The sequence below is a fragment of the Oryzias latipes genome, chromosome 4 (assembly GCF_002234675.1).
Source record: "Oryzias latipes chromosome 4, ASM223467v1".
Classification (NCBI taxonomy): Eukaryota; Metazoa; Chordata; class Actinopteri; order Beloniformes; family Adrianichthyidae; genus Oryzias; species Oryzias latipes.
The window spans coordinates 2,537,301-2,562,189 of record NC_019862.2 but is presented as its reverse complement, the minus strand read 5'-3'; the positions used below and the strand labels follow the sequence as shown (position 1 = coordinate 2,562,189).

Here is a 24,889-nt window from a genome sequence, read left to right as displayed (position 1 = left end):
CAGTTGTTAACTGCTTGTGGCTGTGGCCAGCTTATCCTATTGTTTTTGTAACAAGATTTTTGAGTTTCCACTCAAATATCAACAATGTGCAGCTCCTTATTGCTGCTCAACTCCTTGGCTCTAGATGACCTTCGGTCTTTCTGATGCTAGCCCATAGTTTTGTTTCAACATATATGCATGATTACTGTACTGTGATCCATCTCTCGATGGCTAAGTTGATTCCACGTTCATGAATTGGTATACAACTAGCTTGCTGTCTGGCTGCCAGCTCACCCTCCGGGAGCCAGCAATGCTCAGGATCCAGGTCCACGGGCCCTCCCACACACTGTCCAGGCTGTACCCACCTTTGCCCAACAGTTGCCAGGGTTGGCTTCGGAAACTCAGCTGCCCTGAAAGACAAACAGCGGGTTGAGAAAATGGATAGAAGTTTAGGAGAACTATCGGATCGATCCACCATATAGAATGTGTATTCTACCCACTATCACCGAAAATGTCTCATGCCCAAAGTTTAGTCCTTGATTGTAAATTCAGATTTTTAAACTATGGCCCGCCGCAGCGCACTGCCTAAATCGCGTTGCCAAAATCACGCCGCTGAATTTGTTCTGCTGCCGAACTTTCACAACACAAAAGACCTTCAGTTCTCATCTGTTTGCTCATTTGCTGGACAGGACAAGTAAAAAAAAAATAAAAGACAGAAACTGGCTGCCTCCGCCACGAACCGCGTTCGGTGTTAACATAGCTTAACCTTAACCTGTAATCCTAAACTCAACCCTTGCTCTGGTTTCATGCAGCCAAGAAAAAAAATCAGTACTGGCCACACGTATTTAGAAAATTATGTGCAAATACTTACTTTCTGTGATGAATTTCCCTTCATTTGTTGCAAGGTAATTCAACAGTCTGCATGTGCCAGCATCAAATCAGTTCTGAGTCACAGCCAGTCCTGTTTGTTGCTGCAAAGTAGCCTAAATTGTAATTCATTCGAAACGTTTTTCATGTTCTTATCAAAGTTCTTTTGGTGTGTCATTATACCAAACAGCAGGGTCTGGTTCACACATTCGTTTTGTCGTTCCACACATTTTTCAAAAAGATGCAACTTTTCACTGTTTTTTTATCACTAAAGAGAAACTTTTGAGAATAAAGACTGAGAGTTGGTATGCCCCCCCCTTGTGTCAAGCTATATTTAGTTGTGAGATTTTGGTCAAAAACGTCCTAATCATAATTAAAACACCACTGGGAACGTTTGAAAAAATTGTCAGAGGGGAACTTTGAATGTTTTTACCTCCTCAAAGTGTAACTTTTAAGCCTGAAGCCTTTTTTTTTTAATAGTTATTAATCTGTCAATTTTAGTAATTACTTTTATTAGTAGCCAGCAACAAAATTAGGCACTGAGGAACTGCAGTAGTTCACAAAAAGACAGAGTCGCACAGTGCAGTCAAAAGCGCTGCGTCACTAGAGCACTGCAAGACCCACAAACTGGTGTCTCCCCTGCAGTGAAAGAAAGCAGCGATGGAGGCGGGGAGAGAAGAAGGGGCTGCTGCAGACCAGCATTCAGCCTGAAGAAGAACTGGGAGAATTCACAGAGGAACGCCTGCTTTAACTCCTGCTGTGACAGACATGGTAAGTTGACATGACGTCTGTGCTCTGCAGCTTATTGTGTTTCATGTCTCTGCAGCTGCAGAGATGATAACTGGGCTAACCTTTTAGCAGGGATGTTTACTGTGTGCAATGTGCATGCAAATAGCTGTTTTTGCATCTGTGATCACTGAGGCCTGAATTACACAAAGTATTTACATACTGCAGCAGTGATGACTCTTATTATTCACATGTGATGCTGGCAATGCATATATCTGCAGAAGGACTTTTAGACAACTTTGTTTTGGTTATTTTACAACTTCATTCAATTGGAAACCAACCAGCTCCCATAATCCAGTATGGGTCTTTGGGCCAAGACCCTTCGGCTACTGTCAGACCATGAAGACACAAGAGGAACCAAGTCTGTAAAAACCTCTACCAAACCACCCGTGCTCATTTGCTGTGGTGACTCCCGAAGGGATGTTACGAAAAGTGAATAGGGACATTCCATTGAAAACCAACCAACAAACCAACATCTAGACCTGAGCATGCTTTGAGAGCTGTGCTCTGCAGAATGGGGTTCCTGTACTGTAGAAGTAAAACAAGTTAAACCTTCTTGTTAAGTTCATGTTGGTGCAACTATGGACACAATGCTTTCACTATAAATAAGCAAAACGGACTTTTCTGTCTTTTGTTTATGTGCATCTTTGAGGTTCTAGGACAGCGTTTCTGTCAGTCTTTACTTGGTCTTCCAACCACTGTTTTGATTTCTATTTACATAAAGACCAGAGACATGCAGATGGGGCACTGAGCTGTAAAATGCTGTAGGCAACCAAAAAAAAAATCTTGGATCTTTCACTAAAATTCTTGAATGTTCTTTGCCTTTTCACTCTCCCCAAGGTGCCTATGACACCAAAAAAAAGTTGCCACAGTTATCATAAGCCTTCCACTGACTTTGAATGTTACAAGGTGAAAATGTTAATCCGCCAAAACCAAGGACAACATTTCAGTTTGGTCTGTTTTCAAAGTCCTTCTTGTTACTTTCATTTTCTACTTTTTTATCTAGATTAGACAGACCTCTCGCAATCTTTTGACTTGCAAGAGTTTGACGGTTTTATTTGTAAATACTTTGCATCATATGATGTTAAGATGGACCAGCTGAGACCTGAAAATACACAGAGCTTTAAGACTTGTAAAAAAAATTCATAGCAGAGTGTTGCACTGTTTAGTGCGTGAGAAGGATTTTATAATCCCAAACAGATTGAACAAACTGGTGCATCTTTGGCATCAATAACTATCTCTGCCTGTATTAGCGAAAAGGAAACACACCTGTTTGCTCCACAGTATTGAACTGCTAAAAATCATTTTTAGAACATATATGTGTCATACATAGGCTGTATGCTATATATATAAATACAGGAGTTGATGAACACAAATGGTAAAGTTACTGCTGTCCTGGACGGTATGCTATGTGCGCTCTGGCATGCCTGCTGGATTTGGTTTAGCCTATTTCGGTCAAAATGAACTGAACAGGTATAAAAACAAAAGTAAAACAATGTGAATATTAGTTTCACTGTGAGAAAAATACTAAAACTCATGAAGAACAAATACCTACATGGTTTTCTGGGACTAGTGACTCAGGTGCTCTATAGAAAAGCTTTTACTGAACCGAATGTGTGAACTTTGGGGAAAGTTCAGCAGTTACAAAGTACAACAATTTCAACCAAAATATTAAAAATAAAAGCTCAGTGTTCGGTCAAAATGTGATTGTAGGATCTAAAGCACTTTTTGGAAAACACCAGTAATAGCACTGCACTGAGCCATTTTTATTTTTTACATATAATCCTAAAGAATTCATGAGAGAAACAAGATTTGAAGGTCAACTAACTGCATAATGACATACAGACTCAGTTAAACAAAGGTCAGCAGGGTGTAACATCAACTTCAAATTCTTTAGATGAGTTATTTCACAAGCTGATGAGCATTTACTTATGATCATTTTATTAGCTTCACTTGACTGCAAATCCCTCTTTTATTCATGTTGAATGTAGGGTAGCAATATGTGTCTTAAAAATGTCTTAATATTTTGTCTTAGTTTTACTTAAATGTATATTCATATAGCCACCTTACATCTACCTTCTTTTTATTATTTATCTTTATTATTTATCCTTTTTACCTTGCTAGGTTGCACGAGAGCACAAGTAACCAAGTCAAATTCCTGTACATGCACTGTACTTGGCAAATAAAGTGATTCTGATTCTGATTCTGATTCTAAAAATCATTTGTTTTGTTGGCTTTCCAATGCAGATTTCACTAAAATTATAATCTAATAGACCTCATTGACCATGGAGGAAAATGAGGTCATTACAGCAGCATCATAAGAAGCCAGACATCTCACAGTGCACATCATTCTTAGTGACAAACAAGCAAAAAATTAGACCAATAAATGAATTGAACAAATTAGGAAGATAGTTATCAGATAAATGCATCTAGACAATAAAGAGAAACACAATAACAACCACAAACCACAACAGCAAGTAAGTTTCTTGTATACAAGGGAGAAGAAGCAAGTGTGACGGAGGTCTTCCAGCACCCTTTTCTTTCTCCTCAAAGGACTGCTCCACTCGTGCTCCTTTTATTAAGAATCCAAGTAGGAGGTTACAATTTCCAAACAAAGAAACAAACTGAAAAGTTCATTAGGGGGTGTCGTATAATTAACCACTTGGGAGTGTTTTCAGTTTAAATTGCATTCCTTGTCAGCTAAGGACAGTGTGTCGTAAACCTCCTCATCCTAGCTGGGGAGGAGAAGCAGATGAGAAAAACACAGAGCTGTTTCTAAAAAGATAAAAAGGTCAAACTGAGTAAGTATTTAAAAATACATTTAAACATATATTTAAACAATGATAATGGTAAAAAGACCATTTCTTACCCATCAATAGTATAGTATAAACATAAAAAACAATTTTAATCAGGTACTAGAGAATATTATGATTGCAAAGTGAGATTATAGCTGAAATTAAACTGGGGATTTATTTACAATGACAAACTCAAAGCTATACAAAAAAAACAACCAAACCCAGATTACAAGGACCAAAGCCTCTAACAATGTTTGTCAAAATTGCTCTGCTGCTGCCAGTTGGAGAGAGGGGGCTCCAACAGATGATGAGGCAGTATTTAAAGCTGCCGCTGGAAGTCCACAGCCAATCAGGTGCTCCGGACACTGTGGCCTCCAATCTGCACACAACAATAGGAGTGAAAGAGAAAGGAAAGACAAAAACCTCCCACTGCAGCAGAAAACCAAAGAAAACAGGTACAGAAAAACTCCAAATATACAAATAAAACAATATTACGGCCACAGCCGTAACAGTCCACTAATAAACATTAAAGTTCAATCTTTGGATTTATGTAAGGGTAGTCACAGGTAAACACTGAGCTGTTTGGTGATATGGTGTGTACCACACTCAACATGGACCAGGGGAAGCGAAGGAAAGAGTTGAACCGGGAGTTTAGAAAGAAAATCATGGACAGGAAAGTCAAAAGTAAAGACCATCTTCAAGCTGCTTGATGTTCCTGTGACAAAATTTAAAAACATGATAAAGAAATTTAAGATCCATGGGACTGTTGCCAACTTCCCTGGAGATGGCCGCAGGAGGACAATTGATGTCAAATCAAAGAGACAGTTCATACGAACAGAAACCCACGAGTCCAGACAAACCTCTAATAAGATTGAAGGTGAACTTCAAGATCAAGAAACATCAGTGGCAGATCTCACCATCCGTTGTTGTTTGAGCCAACATGGACTTATGAGAGATGACCAAGGAGGGCCCCGTTGCTGTGTGTAAGACACCAAAGGACCTTATGATGTCATAGACTTCATTGATCATGCCAGCCAGATTGTAAATCGCTAAGCTACATGTTGATGAGCCATGAAGCTACTGGGAGAATGTCCTTCAATCAGATGAGAGAAACATGGAAATGGTCATGCCCCTTCATAAGTTCGCTCCAGTGCCTTACTCATTGCCAGAACGTCAGTTACTGTGCTTTTTTCCAGCCATCCTGCTAACTTTCTGTGCAAGTCTGCACGGATCGTCAAGTTCTTGCCTTGCCATTGTCTTGCCTCGCCTCAGTTTCCTCATCTTCCTGGATTTTAGCCGCAGCCAACAGTCCCCTATTGATTTTATAAAGTGGAGATCCTCTTCCGAGGCTTTTCCAGTGTTTCCTGAACTTCACCAGCATCAAGGCTCGCTTCCCCACTCCGCTCTGTCTGCTGAGTTCCTCTCCTGACTCAGCGGTGACACTACCAAGTTCTGCTCCCTCTGTTGGTGGGAGTTATTCATGCTCCTTCAGATCTGCATGCTCCAGACTAGAACTTACTCAAAATACTATTTTTCCTTCACTCTTGGGTTTGCTTCTTTTGGCTGTCCTCAACAAAACCTGACACATGGAGGATGCTCTGTAATGGGGTGCTTGGAATCTGTGAAGAGTACATTGACATCCCAAGACTATCAAGGGATTCTGGAGAGAGATGTGCTGGCCCGCGTTACAAAGCTTGGCCTCAGTCGCAGGTCAGGGGTCTTCCAACAGGACAATGACCCAAAACACAAAGCTCAAGAAAACCATGAATGGCTCAGAGGAAAACATTTGACTATTCTTAAGTGGCCTTCTATGAGCCCTGACCTATATCCCATTGAGCATCTTTGGAAGGAGCTGAAACGTGCCGTCTGAAAAAGGCACTCTTCAAACCTGAGATAGCTGGAGCAGTTTGCTGATGAGGATTGAGCCAAAATACCTGTCGACAGGTGCAGGAGTCTCATTGACGGTTACAGGAACCGCTTGATTGCAGTGATGGCCTCAACAGGTTGTGCAACAAAATATTTAGTTCAAGGTATTGTAATTTTTTAAAGGCCTCTTTTATGGTGTATTTTTTGTAAACGATTCTGTTAAAGCATGGATAAAAAGCAAACTCTGAATATCTATTTATTATTACTTCAAAAATTAGAGTTTTTCTTTAAATCAACCATAGGGTACCAACATTTTTTTCCATCTACAGATCTCAATACTCAGCTTCAAGACGACGTTCCTTGGATGACTAAGAATTTTAGACATATTACATACTGATATTTATGGACATGAGAAGAGCCGCTCAAAACAGTCACCATTGCAGAAAGAAGAACTGCTGCTCAAAGAGAGTGTATGGGAGCAAAGGAAAGAGAAACACAGTGTTAGTTGTTGTTCTCTACAGTCTGACTGCTGTTAGGACAAAAGATTTGGAGTGCTGTTCTTTTTTTGCCCAGACTGAGCTGGAGTCTGCAGCTAAAGGACCTCCTAGTCACCCCTGCTGTCTCGTACAAAGGGATTGGAGAGATTGCTCTGTATCCTCAACAGCTTTGCTAGCATCCTCTTCTCTTCCACAAAGTTAACGGGGTCTAGGGGACACCCCAGGATGCATCTAGACGCCTTTATAAGTTTGCCCAACTTCTTCCTGTCCCTGTCTGTTATTCCATCAGTACACCAAACCACAATGTAGAAAGTTCCCGTTGCAACTGAAGTGTCTTCACACACCAAAGGACCTCCGTCTCCTCAGGAAGCTGAGGCAATTTTGGCCCGTCTTGTGTATAACAGTGGTGTTTCCTGACCCATCCAGTTTACTGTTGATGTGAACACCCTGATAGACATTCACACTTCTCTATGGCAAGTCCCTGTATGTTTGTCACTGGAGTCTGAGAAAGCTTGTTTTGAAAGATGATCATAGTCTCCTTTGTCTTGGTGACATTGAGGTTAAGTTCAAAGCAGTCTACAAAATTGTTACGTTTAGGAGTTGTTGGAAACAGACAGTGCATCCCTCTAGAAACTTTACTCTGCACTTTTGCAAACACAGTCACATGTCGACAGGGCAAGCAGCACCTATTTTTCTTCTCCTATTATATAACTTATATCGACACCTCGTGTCTACATCTGAGCACAACAACTAATGGTGTCAAAGCACTGGAGTCGTCTAGAAACACAAACATCCCTGTACTTCTAGGTTCCTCAAGGTACAGTGGGAATCTCTGCATTAAGTAGATGACAGCATACTTCAACACCTGGCTCACTGCAGGGGTCTTTTTTTAAATAATTTTTTTAACTTGTCCTGTCAAACAGCTGAGGAAACAGATGAGAGCTGAAGCTTGTGTTGGACATATACTTTTACAACAGGGTGTTATGAGTCTTTGGGCATACCAGATGTATATGTGAATAAATCCCTTTTATAATTTAGGCTAAACGTTATTAATATTAATTATATTTGTAACAGTTTTTTGTCGGACCGGATGGAAAATTAAAAGAGGGCAGAAGAGAGAGGTTTGTTATAGACCTTTTTGCTCCAGTAATGTTCACATACAAATAGGTAAACATGAACATAATACAACTAATGTTTCCACACGCATAATTATGCATTCAAACTAACACCTGTGAAACATTTCATTCACGCAAACTATTGGTGCAAAGGTGAGATAGCGCCTGTGCTGGAAGGATTATTTATCTTATTAAATATATATAATTATATATATATATATTATTTATTCTTCTGGGGTGGTGGATGGAATGTAAAAAGAAGGAGGGAGAGTGCCCAGTCATCCCCACACCAAAGCCCCCAGCCAGGATCCCCCAACATCCGCATGGTGGCAGATAGAGATAAACTGCCCTCCGGGCAATCACATCCGCCACCCAGACCAGGGCCAGCAGGATCACCACAGTGCCCTTAATACCAGAGAGCAGGGAGGCACAGGGGAACAGAGAGTGCAAGCTCCAGCCCAACCAGAAGAGCAGACCCCCAACCATGCTGGGAGGGCCCAGGAAAGCACCCCCAGCCTCAGACAAGCATCCCACCACCACCCCAGGAGTTCTGAGCATCCCCCAACCCCAGGCACGAGCCACCCCAATGGAGACCTGCCCCACACTCCAGGCAGCCACCCACCCAGCCCACGGTTGGTCCAGGAGAGAGCAAGGCAGGGGCCAGCCACCCCTGCCCAGGAGGAGGATGCCCAAGAGAATTGGGGGTCCACAAGGTGTCTAGTAAACTTTGTCCGACCAGGCACTCCCACAGTTGGACTTTTGGAGAAGGCTGGCAGTTGAGGGCAAGGACCAGAACCCACACCACAGGGACACAGACACCCCCAGGCTCAGATGTGATGTGATCCGCAGCTCATGGTTGTGCCAGAGAACTTGGGCCCATTTCCATACGGCAACCATGGGAGGGGGACCACTTCCAAGTAGCTCCTCTAAGGTGCATCGCAGCCCCCTCCCCATCACCCTAATAAATGACTATGTAAGGAATGGGGCAAGTTGGGGACAGCTGATAGACTGGCCACTGGTTAGTGAAACAACCGTCCTCCAGCCCCCAGCATAGGGTCAAGGTCTCCCCAGCCCAGGGGCCCCATGCCCCGAAGCGCTGACCCCCCAGGCCCCCTACCCCCCACCTCACACAAAGAGAGAGGAGCCAAGAAAGTGCCGCTCCCCGGATCAAGTCCAGGCCCCAGCCCCAAAGCACAGACTGCAGGGGGTCTTGTTTGTGACTGGCCAGGGGTCAGAAGTGGTTCAGAATTAACTGCTCCATGATCTTCATTGTGTGAGATGCTAGAGACACGGGTCAGAAAAGATTTGGCTCCCTGCCTGTGCTCTTTTAGGAACGAAATCCATACTAGAAATTTTCCACAGGACAGGAAGCCTCTTCAGACTGAGGCTCAGGTTAAAAATGTACAGTAAGACCTGGCAGAGCTGGAGTCTGAAGCTCATGCTTCCCATGTCTTTATTCATAGCCTCTTCTCACCTGATCCACTGTTGTGTTCAGGCTGGGTTGAAGTGAGGGGGTTAGTAGAGTACTGGGGTTTGAGGGTGGATTCTATTTTTACATTGACATTTGACCAACCGCTGTACTATAATATCGTTCTACATAGCAATCTGCCATGCCTCCATTTGTCTTTTTTTCATTGCAGTTGTCAAGGCAGCTGCTGGTCTTCGGGAAAATGTTCTTCTCTGTGTTGATCCTGTCCTCTGTGCTCTCAGTGTCTGCTATGCCTGCAGAACAGGGAAGCAGAAGAGTAGTGCACGTTCTCGGTAAGTTGATTTCACACTTTGTCTCTAGTTTCTACACTTTTCCTGTGCAAAAGTAACAACCATAAATATAGAAGGCTTCAATTTTTTATCTCGTAAAACTATGGCAAGTCAGACAAAATATTAATTTAGGGGAAAATGTCCTCTCAAAGCCACCCACACTGTTTGGTGCATCAGGTTGGAGTTCTATTCCCTTCAGAATGGCTTAATACCTCACGGCTTAAATAAAAAATGGAAATGGAATGGAGACATCATGAACCAGCTAATCAGCCATGAGTAGGGCAAGAATATCTGGAAATCATGCAAAGACAACGGCCTTCAAGGCCTGGAATCGCCCACCCCTGATGTCTCGTTTGTTGCAGATTTATCAGCTGCACGTCCATCATGCCCACACATCTGCTCCAATCTGCTGAAATCCGGGGGCGGTGGAGCTACCAGGAAGTTGTCATTGTGAAGTAACAAGTTTGACACAAACGTGAACTTTGAGATGTGTGATGAATGCTGCTGGAAATAGACATCAAAAGATGTTATTCTCTCTTTGATAAGTAATTGACTTAAAGGGCCTATATCATGCAAAATCAACTTTTTCGAGCTTTTAAGTGTTATTATGAAGTTCATTTCACACATAAAACAACCCCAAAGCAGTATTTTGAGTCACTCTTTTCTCAGTAATCCTCTTAAAACCCTGCTCTATGAGCACCAGCCCATCCCAATCCACAAAACGAGCGGGTTCTCACATTGAGACACAGTTTCATGAGAACAGCCCCTTCCAGGAAGAGTCTGCGCTGCCAGCACCGCCCCCAGGCTAACACAAACAAACACACACACACTTTCTCCATGGAGATAAAAGTGATTGGCTAAAACGCTTTACTGTATTTGCACCAATATGCAAATCCATCTTTGAAAAAGTTTGGATGTTGTTTGTTTTCAGGGGGTAAATGTAGACACGCTGGTCTAGGTTGACATCAGGAAATGGGTGGCACCCACAAGGAGCGAAAGCCATTGCCTTAGAGACCGAGTCGTTTTCAGGGAAGAAATTGAGATACAAAGATAACTGAGTAAAAACCGTTCTTTAGTGTGCCAAAGGTAATACATGGACATAGATGACAACGTAGACTGAAATCTCTTCTGGGTTTTAATGAGTAGTTGTGCCTTTTGGCAGCTGCTGCTCCCTGGACTTCATTTAAGGCATTTTTAACCCCCTTCTTGCACCTGTGGATTATATTTCTTGCTGCCAAGGTGTACTTTTCCACGAATATCACCTTTTTGCAATTATCTGCGGTTTGTCACTTGGATTAGTGAACGTCTGAGCTCAGATCATCATACATACCGTGTGTGTGAGCTAGCTTACCTGCGGATTTGTCTGCTGCTACAGTGTGTGTTTGGCTTCTCTTGGCCTGGATCATCCTGTCTTTTGCTGCCAATGACATTGCTAAGCTTCCCTTTTATCCACTCAACCCAACATCACAAACACTGCTCCTGCACCTGGACATCCCATACCAGCCCCCGTCGCCAACCGCTGAAAATCTCTGGTCGTCAGCACTGATTGCAACCTGTCTACAGCCAGTCTACCTCGGGTGGCCAACGACACGACAAATAAACTACCCAGCACCACTGCAGACATTGTTTTTTTAATCTGATCTGTACAAGAGAGCTGATCATCCAATTTAATGCCCAGAAGCTTGGTTTTAGTCACTTGTTCAACCAAACTATTGTCAATACTCAAATATTTTGTATCAAAAACAATGTATTACAATTTATTTCACTTAACCCAATTGGTAATTGAATTCAGTTGATTCTGTATGGGTTTTATTGAGCCCTGGAACAGTAGCAGATGGACAGAATAAAGTTGCGTCATCTGCACATAACACCACTGCTGCATTTCTGAGCTCGTGGAACATAGATAGATAGATAGATATAAACTTTATTAATCTCCCAAAGGAGAAATTCAGGTGTCCGGTAGCAAAACACACAACCACACACAACAAACAACAGTAAAAAGACAGTTCACAAAATAATATCAGTTCATATCAGGCAGGTTCATTAAACAGCCTGATAGCTGTAGGGACAAATGAGTTCTTAAAGCGCTCTGTCCTGCAGCGCAGTGAAAGGAGCCTATTACTCCGTGAGCTCCTCTGACCAGACATCGTGCTGTGCAAAGGATGTCTGGGATTGTCCAGGATGCTCTGAGTCAAAGCCCTCATTCTCTTCTGCAGCACAGATCCCAGAGAGTCCACCCTCCTCCCGATCACAGAAGCACATCTCTTAATCAGTTTGTCCAATCGAGTGCAATCCCTCGTGGTCATACTGCCAACCCAGCAGACAACCCCATGGAAGACAGCACTCGCCACAACCGACTGATAAAAGAGGAGCAACATGTCAGTACACACATCAAAGGACCTCAGCTTTCTCAGAAAGAACAGTCTACTCTGCCCTTTCTTATACAGAGCATGAGCCTGCTCCGACCAGTCCAGTTTGTGGTCAAGTGCACACCCAAGTATTTGTAGGAGTCAACCACCTCGATTCCCCCTCCATCAGTGATCACTGGCTGGTGGGAGGACTTCCTACTAAAGTCAATAATCATCTCCTTGGTCTTTGATATGTTAAGCACAAGACCATTGTCCCTGCTCCAGGAGGTGAATCTGGTGATGAGCTCCCTGTACTCACTCTCATCCCCTCCCTTTACACACGCCACAATAGCAGTGTCGTCCGAATACTTCTGGACATGACAAGCTGCAGATGCATAATTAAAGTCAGCAGTGTAGAGTGTGAAGAGAAAAGGCGATAGTACAGTTCCCTGTGGTGCTCCGGTGTTGCTCCTCAATGTCCCAGATACACAGTCTCCTAGTCGGACAAACTGTGACCTAAGAGTCAGATAGTTGTGGATCCAGCGAACAAAACCTGGATCAACTCCCATCCTCTCAAGCTTCCTCTTCAGCAGCTGAGGCTGGACTGTATCAAAGGCACTTGTGAAATCGAAAAACATCACCCTCACATAGCTGCCAGTCCCTTCCAGAAAGGAGAGCACCCTATGGACCATATAAAGGACTGCATCCTCCACTCCCATACTGTCCTGATAGGCAAACTGAAGGGGGTCCAGCGCCCCCTCCACCTGGGGTTTGAGCCTCCGGAGTAGTAGCCTCTAAAAAGTCTTCATTATGACAGATGTTAGGGCAACTGGTCTATAGTCCTTCATCCCTGCAGGCCTTGTCACCTTGGGCACTGGGACAAGGCATGAGGTCTTCCACAAGCCAGGGACACATCCTGTCTGAAGACTCCTGTTAAAGATGGTTTGAAGAGGCACCGCCAGCTCTGACGCACAGTCCTTTAGCAACCGTGGTGATATTCCATCAGGACCAGCAGATTTCCAACCATTGAGCCTCCTGAGCTCTATGCACACTTCCTCTATTCTTATAGGTGTTACAGCATCAGGGCTGGAGCTGGAGCAGGCGCTGCTGGGTGGAGGAGAAGAGCAGGTCACAGCCGCAGAGGTGTAGGAGCCGCCACTTGGTGGAGTAGAGGAACCAGTCAAAGCAGCAGAAGTCATGGATCTGTCACTGGGTGGAAAAGGGGAGCCGGTCACAGTCACAGCAGCAGAGGTGGAAGAGTCACTGATGGTTGGGCATGGGTGAGCGTGTACTGAGTCAAACCTATTATAAAAATGGTTGAACTCATCCGCCTTGGCCACATCACCAGGCACAGTCCATCCCCTCTCCTTAAAGCCAGTAATGGTTCTCATGCCGCTCCATACCTCCCTAGTGTTCTTATTCTGCAGCTTCATCTCAAGCCCAGATTTGTAATCCCTCCTGGCGCGCCTTATGGCTCTTCTTAGATCATGTTGAGCCACCCTTGCTTTGTGCCGATCACCAGTCTTAAAGGCCTGCTTCTTCAGGTTTAACAGGTGCTTCATACTGCTTTTAATCCACGGCTTGTTATTGGGAAAGCAGCGTACTTTTTTCAGAGGCACTGCCACATCTGTACAGAAGTGGATGTAATCAGTGACACACACCACAGCCTGATCGATGTCACTGTCACTGTCTCCCACCAGCAAGTCCCAGTCAGTGGATTCAAAACAGTCCCTTAGCATGGCTGCTGTCTCAGGAGTCCACTGCCTAAAGGATCTGGTAGCCTTAGGCAGCCTCATCACAGATGGCTTATATGATGGTCTGAGCTGAATGAGGTTATGATCAGACCTACCAAGGGGGGGTAGAGCCACTGCAGTGTAGGCAGATCTTAAATTCACATAACACAGGTCCAGAGTGTTTTTGTGTCTAGTTGGACAGTTCACATATTGTGTGAAAACCCCTAAGTGAGAGCTCACATCAACATGATTGAAGTCCCCCGATATTATGATGAGCGACTCTGGGTGTGCAGACTGAGCCCTCACAGCCACTTCCTGGATGACGTCACATGCTGACGATGGGTCCGCCCGCGGCGGAATGTAAACAACGATGGCGACTACGTTGGAAAACTCTCGTGGAAGATAGTATGGTCTTATACCGATCACCAAGAGCTCCACATCACGATTGCAGATCTTACTTTTGACCGTAATGTGACCGGGATGGCACCACTTGTTGCTGACCAGCACAAAAAGTCCACCGCCCTTCGTTTTTCCGCATAGTTCCACCTCTCTGTCCGCTCTGACGAGTGCGTAGCCGGGGATGCTAACAGCTGAGTCGGGGATCACGTCAGTCAGCCAGCTCTCTGTGAGCAGATATAAACTCACACGGTATGCCTCGTCAGTTCTTATCAAGGCGACCAGCTCCTCACACTTGTTCTGTAGAGAGTTTACATTCCCCATGATAATCGATGGGACGAAGGGCTTGTTTCTCCACCTTCTAGCCTTTAGTTTAGCCCCAGCACGGCATCCACGGAAGGGCTTCTTAATCTCCGGAGGAATCGGATGTTTACATCCGTTCGATGTGTGTCGTAATTGAAGGAGGATATCTCTCGAGTATTTGTTGATGCACATTTCGGTCAAAAATGATGAGAAGAAAAAGCACAAAAAGCTACTTTTAACAGCAAAAACACAGCGCTACACGAACTTGCTGCCACTTCAGTTGGCGCAACCGTTAACCGTTAACAGATCATTTACAAACACTGAAAATAGAAGTGGACCCAAACAACTACCTTGTGGAATACCACATGATATAAACTTTGTTTACACAGCAGGGCCAGCTCAGGGGCCCTCTGATTGCTGTCCTCCATGGCCCAGGGGCCCTCTGATTGCCGTACCCCATAGCCCAGGGGCCCTATAATTGGCATCCCTATTCCCCCCACCCAATTCAAATCACCCTTATCTCTTGGTTCTATTCAGATATGCCCTGTAACAGTGTGAGTTGTCATAAGATCTTAGAGCAGGGGTATTCATACTTTTTGGCATGTGACCTACTATTGAGATGACAATTTCTTGAAGATCAACCTATATATATATGTGTGTGTGTATATATGTATATATGGTGTTTTGTGACTAAAATGCCGTTTATTAAACATAGTATTATGAACTATTAATACATTACATTGTTTATGTACTGATAATTAAAAAACGACACAGTAAAATTACACAAAGATACTTTTGTGTTGACAGATAAGCCGTTTTATTACAAAAACAGAAAACAGCGACTATCATATTTCATGCTCTCCTGTTAACCGTGCAATGGGGGGAGCATGGCTTTTAAGTCTGCTGGCCCAGTGAGTAGCGCGTGCAAGGGAAAGCGGGGGGGGGGGGGGGGGACTACATAGCATGCAGCAGAAGGAGACTCACGGGGCAGCACCCTCCAGTTGTCCGGAGTGGTCTTCTGCCAAAGACTTGACGTATGGCGTTTCACCTCTGCCATAAAGTGAAAGGGCGTAAAGACAACTGAGCTGCGTATTCAGGAACTGAGTGAGTGAACCTTACAACATCGCAGACACAATTCTAACAAAGCGACCCCGTGTTTCATAACTGCACGCCTGCAATCTCAACTGAGCCGTGATCCCGCGCGAAACAGCATAACTCTGCACGTGCCAAAAGCAAAACCTAACAGCTCTTCGTCTGGGTAAGATTCACTTTGGTTCCCTGTGAGCCTCAGTGCTGTTATCTTGCTATAAGGATCATCAGTAGTGACACCCTATGACCAAAATGCTGTCAAAAAGTGAAGTGGAGTAAAGAGCTTTCCAGGAAGAACCTGGAGTTTTTCTTTTTCCACAAAGCTGAACACAAAACCTGCATGCTTGGTATGTCATCAACAGGTTGCAGTGTTCAAAGAATGTAACATTCTGCACCACTATGAGACTCATTATAAAGAAAAGTTTCACCATTTGCAGAAAAGAAAAGAGAAGAATTACCAACTATTAGCTGGACTGAAAAACAACCATCTGCATTCACTGCAGCATTGACATTAGTGATGAAGCAGTGACAGCTACCTGTAAACTATTGTAAACACGTTGGTGCAAACATCCAAACCATTTTCAGAGGTAAACTTGTGCCCCAAACGCAGTCGACCTTTGCCAAAATGAGTCTGTCAAGGATTGTGATTACAGATCCAACATCTCTAAGGAGACTTGGACGCCAAATGAAGGAATCCAGTCATTTATTGCATTTTCGGTTGCTATTTATGAAAACACCAACATCACAGAAATATATAGCTGTGTATATTTATTAGAGATGTTAGAGAGACCATCACAGCTGAGTTTCTGGAGTTGATGGACACAACAACAGCTGATGACATAGTCAGCTCTCTAGTTACTGCGCCAGACGATTTTGGAGTGAACTGGTCACGTGATGTCAGTCTGGTCACTGATGGCATCCTATCAAAGGTCAGGAATAAGGCAGCAGTTGCCACAAAATTCAGGCATCAAACCAGGAAAAGATTCTTGGACATTTCATTGTGTTTTGCACAGTTGAATGACAGTAAATGTGTTTCTGCACAGAATCTGAATCCTGATTTTGACGGTTGGGTAAAGTTCAAGGAGAGAAAGGAGGTTAAATGATTATGTTCACAATTGTTAGCAGGTTTAATTTAGTTTAATTTTTAATGGTTTTGACATTTACATTTAAGGCACTGTGTCGGCCCCAAGTTATTAGGCTACTATGTTAGTTGAGGCATTTTCCCCAACTGAGTAATAAAAACTAAAACAAAGCTGTTATTTTGTTTTTATGTTACTGGTCCGGCCCACTTGAGATCAGACGGGCTGAATGTGACCCCCGAGCCAAAATGAGTTTGACACCCCTGCTCTAAAAGAAAGTCCCGCCCCGCTGCCTCGCCGGACTTGACCAGCAAATTTCAGCCAATCAGATCAACCAGAAACACATTAGGGCCACTCCGTACAGACTTTTATGTTCGCCTTATGGTTGTGAAAGTACTGTATATAGAAAATATGATAAAAGGCAGAGAGCCGCATACAGCTCAAGAGCTGCCTGTTAGCCCCCCGCTCTGAAAAATGAAAGTCCCGCCCTGCATTTGACCAGCAAATTTCGGCTAATCAGATCAACCAGAAAGGTTACTGCCCCCAAGTGACAAACACACCCCTGATACCCCCCCCCCCCCCCCCCAAGTGACAAAAACGCCCCCTTAACACTGAGCGCAAATCCAAGCAAGGGCGCAAAGGAGAATTGACCACGCGGGATCACGGCTCAGTTAGGATTGCAGGCGTGCAGTTGTAAAATACGGGGTCGCTTGGTTAGAATTGCGCCTGCGCTGTTGTAAGGTTCCTCACTCAGTTCCTGAAAACACCCGCTCAGTTGTCTTTGCGCTCGTTGAATATATGGCAGAGATGAAACGCCATATTTGATGTGCTGCGGGGCTAGTAGCGACTTTCTGATGACAGACAGAATTTGCATGTGCAGTGACGTATGTCTCAGAGGATGTTCGATTGGCCGTTCTGCATGTCAATCATGTCACGTACTTCTCGGTGAGGATTCTGATTCGCTGACAGATTTTTTAGAAGTACATTTTTTTGTTATTTATCTTTGCTGGCCTGCGATCTACCCTCATGTCCTTGAAGTTCGACCGGGGTGATGAGCACCCCTGTCTTAGACAATAGAGGACCTATGTCATTGCAATTGGCATCGGCATCTGCATTGCTTTGGGCCCCCTGGGCCCATAGACCCTTGGGCTCCTGGGCGCTGGCCCCACTGGCCGAGTCCATAATATGACCCTGAACATAAGTGAAAGACAAAAACAACACACACTTGAGCACCTATGAAATGTTCCCTTTTATTTCTGATTTTATGCAGCAAGTAATGTCTGTGTGCAAAAAAACAAGCTGGTGCTTTTTACCATGACACCATATAGCAGCAACTCTTCAAACACAGAGTTTTATTCAAAGATAACTTGATGCTTTCAGGGCTGATACATTTACAAAGAACCGCATGTAGTGAAGTGATTAATTGGTGGCTGGCAGGAACAGGTGTGGGTGCCATTATCTGGTCACTACAATGTAAAAAGCCCCTTGCAGCTGCTTATTAAAACATTCACATTTTCACTTTGTACTGAAGCCCAAAATGCAATTAAAGGTAGTTACTGTTTGGATGATGCTTAATTTCAGATAATGACCACCTTTGCAAGCAGGGGTCAAGATCTGGCACAGAAAGTGGGACAAGAGACAGTGGACGAGACACGTGCCCTCATAGGGCCCTAGGGTTTTTTTGTATTAACATTAATACATTTCTGTTAAAGATATAAGAAAAATGTGGCTACAACCCCCCTGGTTTTCTATTGAACCCGTTATCTTGTATTATGGGGTTCTGAGCTGCTGCTTCTGTCTTTGCAGCTTCGCTCAGAAATCGTTAGGGACAGCTGGGAACAGCCAGAGAAACTGCTGCCTTACGGAGAACTAAAGAGATGTGACAGTGAAGCAACTTGAACCTGAGAGTTCTGGTCTAACTAGTCACCGTCCACTAATTCAATGAGCTTAAATGTGGTTCATTTTTCAGAAAAACGCTCTATATAAGTCAATGATTCACTTTTACTTTAGCCAGGTGTCTGAACACGGCGCATCAACTCAACACAGAACAAATTGTGCAGGGACAGGAAGTTTGGTACTAAGTTCAATAAAAACACCAGGGGAATTTTCAAAATAAATGTATTTAGGGCGAGTTCATAGCTTCCTCACTACTGGTTTAACACCAAGTGTATCTGTTTGACATAATGTTTTCTAATTAGAATCGGCTTCTTTAAACTCTGTATCATTCAGTTTCACAATCATCTGTATTAAAATCTTTCTAATCACAACAAAAACCTGTGTTTAGAGGATAGATGGATAGATAGATATAAACTTTATTAATCTCCCAAAGGAGAAATTCAGGTGTCCGGTAGCAAAACACACAACCACACACATTGAACAACAATAAAATGACAGTTCACATCAGGCAGGTTCATTAAACAGCCTGATAGCTGCAGGGACAAATGAGTTCTTAAAGCGTTCTGTCCTGCAGCGCAGTGAAAGGAGCCCATTACTCCGTGAGCTCCTCTGACCAGACATCGTGCTGTGCAAGGGATGTCTGGGATTGTCCAGGATGCTCTGAGTCAAGGCCCTCATCTTCTTCTGCAGCACAGATCCCAGAGAGTCCACCCTCCTCCCGATCACAGATGTACATCTTTTAATCAGTTTGTCCAATCGAGTGCAATCCCTTGTGGTCATACTGCCACCCCCAGCACACAACCCCATAGAAGACAGCACTCGCCACAACCGACTGATAAAAGAGGAGCAACATGTCAGTACACACATCAAAGGACCTCAGCTTTCTCAGGAAGAACAGCATACTCTGTCCTTTCTTATACAGAGCATGAGCCTGCTCCGACCAGTCCAGTTTGTGGTCAAGGTGCACACCCAAGTATTTGTAGGAGTCAACCACCTCGATTCCCCCACCATCGATGATCACTGGTTGGTGGGAGGACTTCCTACTAAAGTCAATGATCATCTCCTTGGTCTTTGATGTGTTCAGCACAAGACCATTGTCCCTGCTCCAGGAGGTGAATCTGGTGATGAGCTCCCTGTACTCACTCTCACCCCCTCCCTTTACACACGCCACAATAGCAGTGTCGTCCGAATACTTCTGGACATGACAAGCTGCAGATGTATAATTAAAGTCAGCTGTGTTTTTTATTTTGCATCTAAGGATGAGATGCAAAATAGAATTTAGCTGTGAATCCAAACATAGAACCAGAGTCACATTGGGTTCAGCTGTCAGGAACTGGAGGAAACTGGGCTTAGAGGCAGAAACGTAAACATTTAATAAATCAACTTAAACAAGACAAAAACTGTGGAGAAACAAAAAGCAGATAAAACAGATGACCTGACAAGGTAGAACTGAATACCAGACAATTCAACTCACTGAAGACAATGAACAGAAATGAAGACAGCTGTGGATGATGAACATGAACCTGGAGTGACTGACAGAGGAGAGAACACGACCAAAAACACCACTGAAGAACTGAACTAAGGCCTAAAATCCTCACAGCAACATTATGATATCGTCCAATATTATTAATAATTTCTGCATCCTGGGAATAAATGTTGTAGGATATCTGTGTTGAAAATATTACCATCTATATTAAACTTTGTTCATGTTGATTATACCTGGAGCACATTGTGCCAGCAGAAATAGCCTCCAGTGTTTTATTGCTCTGATGTTTTCCAAGTCTACGATAAAGTGATTAGAGTCTGTCAGGACTAGTTAGCCCTCTGGCTGTCACTTCCTGTTTTATTTTGAAGTCCTGTCTTTTCTGTCTTAATTTCCAGTTCCTGCTGTGTGATCTGCTTCCTCCCTAATGTGCTCCACCTGTCCCTCATTGTCTTCCCTATATAAGCAGTGCTTTTTCTCAAGCCAGTGCCAGATTGTCTTTCTTTCACTGTGAGCAATCCAGCCTTAATCTCTCCAGAGTTCTTAGAGCTTTTTTGTTCCTGAATCATTCCTCTTTTGGATGGCCTCCTGAAATTATATTAAAGACTCTGATTCTGCCACTCCCTGACTCCACCATTGTGTCCGCCTGAGCTGCACCTGATAGAGTCATGCTAAAAGTAATTTGTTTACATATAAGAAATGACAATTGTATTACTTTCACCTACAGTAGCTGAGAATTTATCTATTAGTAGGTTATTTGAAAATTTTACTTCATTTCCTTATTGTTAAAGGACAAAAACATTAGTTTTTGCTGCCCTTTTGGACTTTGAGCCCCTGCTCCTTTAAAATCCTGTGCCCGTCCCTGCAGTTAACTGATATAAGGGGGGGTTCAAACGTGCCCTCTACCTTTTGTTTACAAGCTTGTGTTGCAGGTCTGACATCAACAGAAATGATGTGACACAATTTTAAAAAGCACACACAAACGGACATGGATAGCTGCAATGCATGGTGCCCACCAGACCCGCAGGAGTAAAGTGGGATTTGGGAATTGATCTTGAAACCCTCTGATCAGAGGATAACTTATCTATAGGAGCCACACAATCAAGTCTGAGTCAGCTCATTCTTTGTTAGCTTTAAGAATGAAATAGTAAGGAGTGGCCAGGTTTCTTCTTAATTATGTTTATGGGAAATTGGGAGCTCCATTTAAATGTAATTGTAGCTAATGCATTTGATGTTATTTTTCTTTTTAAAAGACGAGTCTAAGTGTTTGATCTAAATCCACCTTGTGTACCATTCATGAAAAAAACAGTGATAAGTGTGTACCCGTGTTCTAACATGTGTGAAACATCTTTCAGAGGACGACACTGGAGCTGTGATTGTGCAGACAGCTCCAGGTAAGGTGGTGACTCATCGAGGCGGCTCCATCACTCTGCCCTGCAGATTCCATCATGAGCCGGAAAACACAGATCCTGCTCGCATTCGGATTAAATGGACCAAAGTGACGGATGCTTTGCAGTTTGATGATGTGTTTGTTGCACTTGGAAAGTAAAGTCCTTCTCCTTTTTTAAACTCCCTGTTTGATTTTGCTCTTGACTTGTGATATTTCATTCAGTATCATGGGATTTAAACGTTGCTAAATGACCTTTTTTTTCCCTCTGAAACCATGTCTCTTTTTTTCATGAAGCGTGTTTGTCTCCAATCTTCCCAGACAACAGCGGGTATTTGGCTCCTACCGTGGACGTGTGTTCCTGGAACAGGAAGGACCAGGAGATGCTTCAGTGATCATCCAGAATGTCACGTTAGAAGACTACGGCCGCTACGAGTGTGAGGTCACCAACGACATGGAAGATGACACAGGATTTGTTAACCTTGACTTGGAAGGTCAGGAATCAGGTTCATCAGAAGCAACAGTTTTGACATTTTATAACCATTTGTAAATTTGAATAGGAACTTGTTTAAGCCTCAAACTCAACAGGGTGTGTGATTTCCTTCCCCGTAGGGGTGGTTTTTCCCTACTACCCCCGTGAGGGGCGCTATAAGCTTAACTACCACCAGGCAGAAGATGCCTGTAAACACCAGGATGCCATCCTCGCCTCTCATTCTCAGCTGCACAAGGCGAGTTTGCATTCTGCTGTATGGCATGTGAACACACCGGCACAGTCCGTCAGCTTCAATGCAAAAACGTCACAGATCATTTCCTCAGCAACAGCAGGGAACAGAGGAGGCAAAACATGACTCAGTGCTGTCAGTGAGAAAGTCCATCCACACACATGACTAAAGGAGTTATAATAACAGACACATGTGACATGGATATTCTCACTTTCAATAAAAACCTTGATTTTTCTTCCTCACAGGCCTGGTTAGATGGATTAGACTGGTGCAATGCTGGGTGGCTGGACGACGGCTCGGTCCAGTACCCCATTTCCCATCCCAGAGACCAGTGTGGCCGTAAAGACACTCCGGCTGGGGTTCGTAACTATGGCTACAGGCACAAGGAGAGTGAGCGCTATGATGCCTTTTGCTTCACTTCAAAGCTAAACGGTAAAAACATGCAGGCAGTTTGATGTGTGCACAGGTGTCACATTCATTTTCTGCAACCTTTGTGACCACACGACCTTCTACAGATGACCCTGTGAGTGTGAATGAACTCACAGGAATAGCATAGGTGCTAGACAAAAAGGAAATGTAGATCTTGGATTCCTCAGGCCGCTGGTTCTAAATCAGGTTGGTGTAGACTCAGTCCCACCCCGGCTGTGAAGTCCTCAGGGTGTCAAACATCGCCTTTCATCTCCCAAAGCTTTGATTTGCATCACGTTCCCACAGAGAGTCTTCAACACGCCACCTTCAGGCTCACACACTCAAATGAGCCTGGAAGAGTTTTTTTTTACTGCAATGAAGTTTGTTAAAGTCTTATGGGGACTTGAGATGTGGCAGTCTGTGGCAAATTTCCCACGTTTGAAAGAAATCTGAAGACGTGAATGAAGTCTTGAAGAACGCGATTGTACACCTTAGAAAAAACAATACCTTTTTAAAAAGCAAAATATTGTTTGAAGAGTACAAGCAAGAGCAAAATAGCAACCTAAGCTTAGTGAGCAAAGGGTGGTTTAACAGGAAGTGTAAACGTTTTTCTTCCCTTGAGTGTTAATTACCGCGGCCCGTCAGTTGTGAGCAGAGGGCTTCAGCAGTGGTCATAACAGTCCTGTGCCTCAGTCCAGCTGGAAGACATCGACTAAAAATACCCCTAGGAAGGGTGACACAATGCTCTACCTTTAGAACAGCCACCAGCCACACAAGCATGGAGAGAAAAAAAAATCAATATCTGAGCCAATTTTAATGATAAGGTTGTCAGAATATTTTCCGTTGCTCAGAAATTCTGCTGCTTTGTAAGAAAGGCTGTTTTAATGGTGTCAGTCTTGGCAGCAGTCCCTTGCAGCAAATTCTGAGGCTTTTTAGAGGTATTTGGAATTTGCTGCTTTTTGACTTTGAGCAGCTACTGTTGTATCGATTTGATATTCTGAGCACAACCAGGCTCAGAGGCCAGAAAAACAGAGAAAATCTGCCTTAGGGGCTCCTTCAGTCTCAAGGGATTCTGTCTTTTATTCTGTTCTCTTTTCCCCTCATGGACAATTCCTTTCCTCAGTTTTCTCTCACCTTTTCACATATTCATGCACCACTTCTCACCTTTCTTTGTGTACCTGCAGGCAAAGTGTACTTCCTCAAACGTTATAAGAAGACTAACTATGCGGAGGCGATGAAGGCTTGCATTCGAGATGGTTCAGTGTTGGCCAAGGTGGGCCAGCTCTATGCAGCTTGGAAGTTTCAGCTTCTGGATCGTTGTGAGGCCGGATGGCTGGAGGATGGCAGCATTCGATACCCCGTCGTCAACCCTCGCACTCGCTGTGGAGGACCTCATCCGGGCGTGCGGCACCTGGGCTTCCCTGATAAGAAGTTTCGCCTCTATGGGGTCTACTGCTTCCGCAAGAATCAGGAAGAAAATGCAGATCAAGTAAAAAAAGCAAAAAACTCAGCTGATGGTTGGAAGAGCAGCAACAGCCTCCTCATGACTGCCACAGGGGGGGGTTTAAAGTTGACACACTGAGAGCGGGAAATACATTCAATTTTACATTTGACTGCAGCCGTCACCTTGTAGGCAGTCTCCATTATTCGCTTTAAAACCCAGAACACCAACAGACAAGAAGTAGCAGAGTTACGAGAAACATTGAGTTAAAGTATGGGGTACATATTAATGATGATGATAGGGCCTCACCTGTCATACATGGGGCAGAGGTTCGCTCACGTCTATCAAGTGAAAGTTGTCAGAATAAAACAGCAGCCTGACAATTCCTCATGAATCTCATCGTAAAGATGTTTGAATGGTGTTTTGGTTCCACTGTGACTCTTCTGAGCGCCACAGACTCAGAAATGAGACAAAAACATTGGTTAGAGATGGAAAAACAGAAAGAATGCGTTAACCTTCAAGTGGGTTTCATACTTGGAAGCCCTGATGCTAACTTGTTGTATTTTTCTTATTTCTTATTTCTTTTCCTTAGCTGAAGATGCCAAATCATAAATATTGCACAAAAGTAATTGCACTTTAAGTAGATCCTTACTGCTTAAAATAACTTTGGTCTAAACTTAAAATCAGCATGCTCTTTGTGGCTGAGACTAGCTGCTGCCTTTGCTAATAGATGTTGCTCTTTGAAACTCTGGGTCTCCAGTCACAGCAATGGGTTATCATTAATGAAAAAAAAGTATACTTGAAACTATGCAATGAATGGATGACTTAAAAGAAATAAAAGGCTTTGAAAATGTTTTAATGGAACAATATATTTTTTCAGTGAATCACTGATGGAAATTGGTCGTCTCTCTTTATGATTGACTGATGATGGACAGAGGACC

At 43.7% G+C, this 24,889-nt stretch overlaps 1 protein-coding gene across 1 annotated transcript; it reads left to right on the top strand.

Annotated features, from left to right (window-relative positions):
• The first annotated feature begins 1,427 nt into the window (after nt 1-1,427).
• Nucleotides 1,428-24,803, top strand: hapln4 (hyaluronan and proteoglycan link protein 4). The gene is made up of 7 exons (XM_023953936.1): nt 1,428-1,617; nt 9,546-9,666; nt 21,346-21,535; nt 21,699-21,871; nt 21,990-22,105; nt 22,345-22,531; nt 23,692-24,803. The coding sequence occupies exons 1-7, from the start codon at nt 1,615-1,617 to the stop codon at nt 24,087-24,089; spliced, it is 1,188 nt and encodes a 395-aa protein (XP_023809704.1). The 5' UTR covers nt 1,428-1,614; the 3' UTR covers nt 24,090-24,803.
• Nucleotides 24,804-24,889: the final 86 nt, after the last annotated feature.

What these genes read in the sequence shown, in the direction of transcription:
- hapln4 (XM_023953936.1), top strand. An exon ending in CTCATTCTCAGCTGCACAAG is followed by an intron (nt 22,106 to 22,344) that starts GCGAGTTTGCAT and finishes TCTTCCTCACAG; the next exon opens with GCCTGGTTAGATGGATTAGA. An exon ending in CTTCACTTCAAAGCTAAACG is followed by an intron (nt 22,532 to 23,691) that starts GTAAAAACATGC and finishes GTGTACCTGCAG; the next exon opens with GCAAAGTGTACTTCCTCAAA.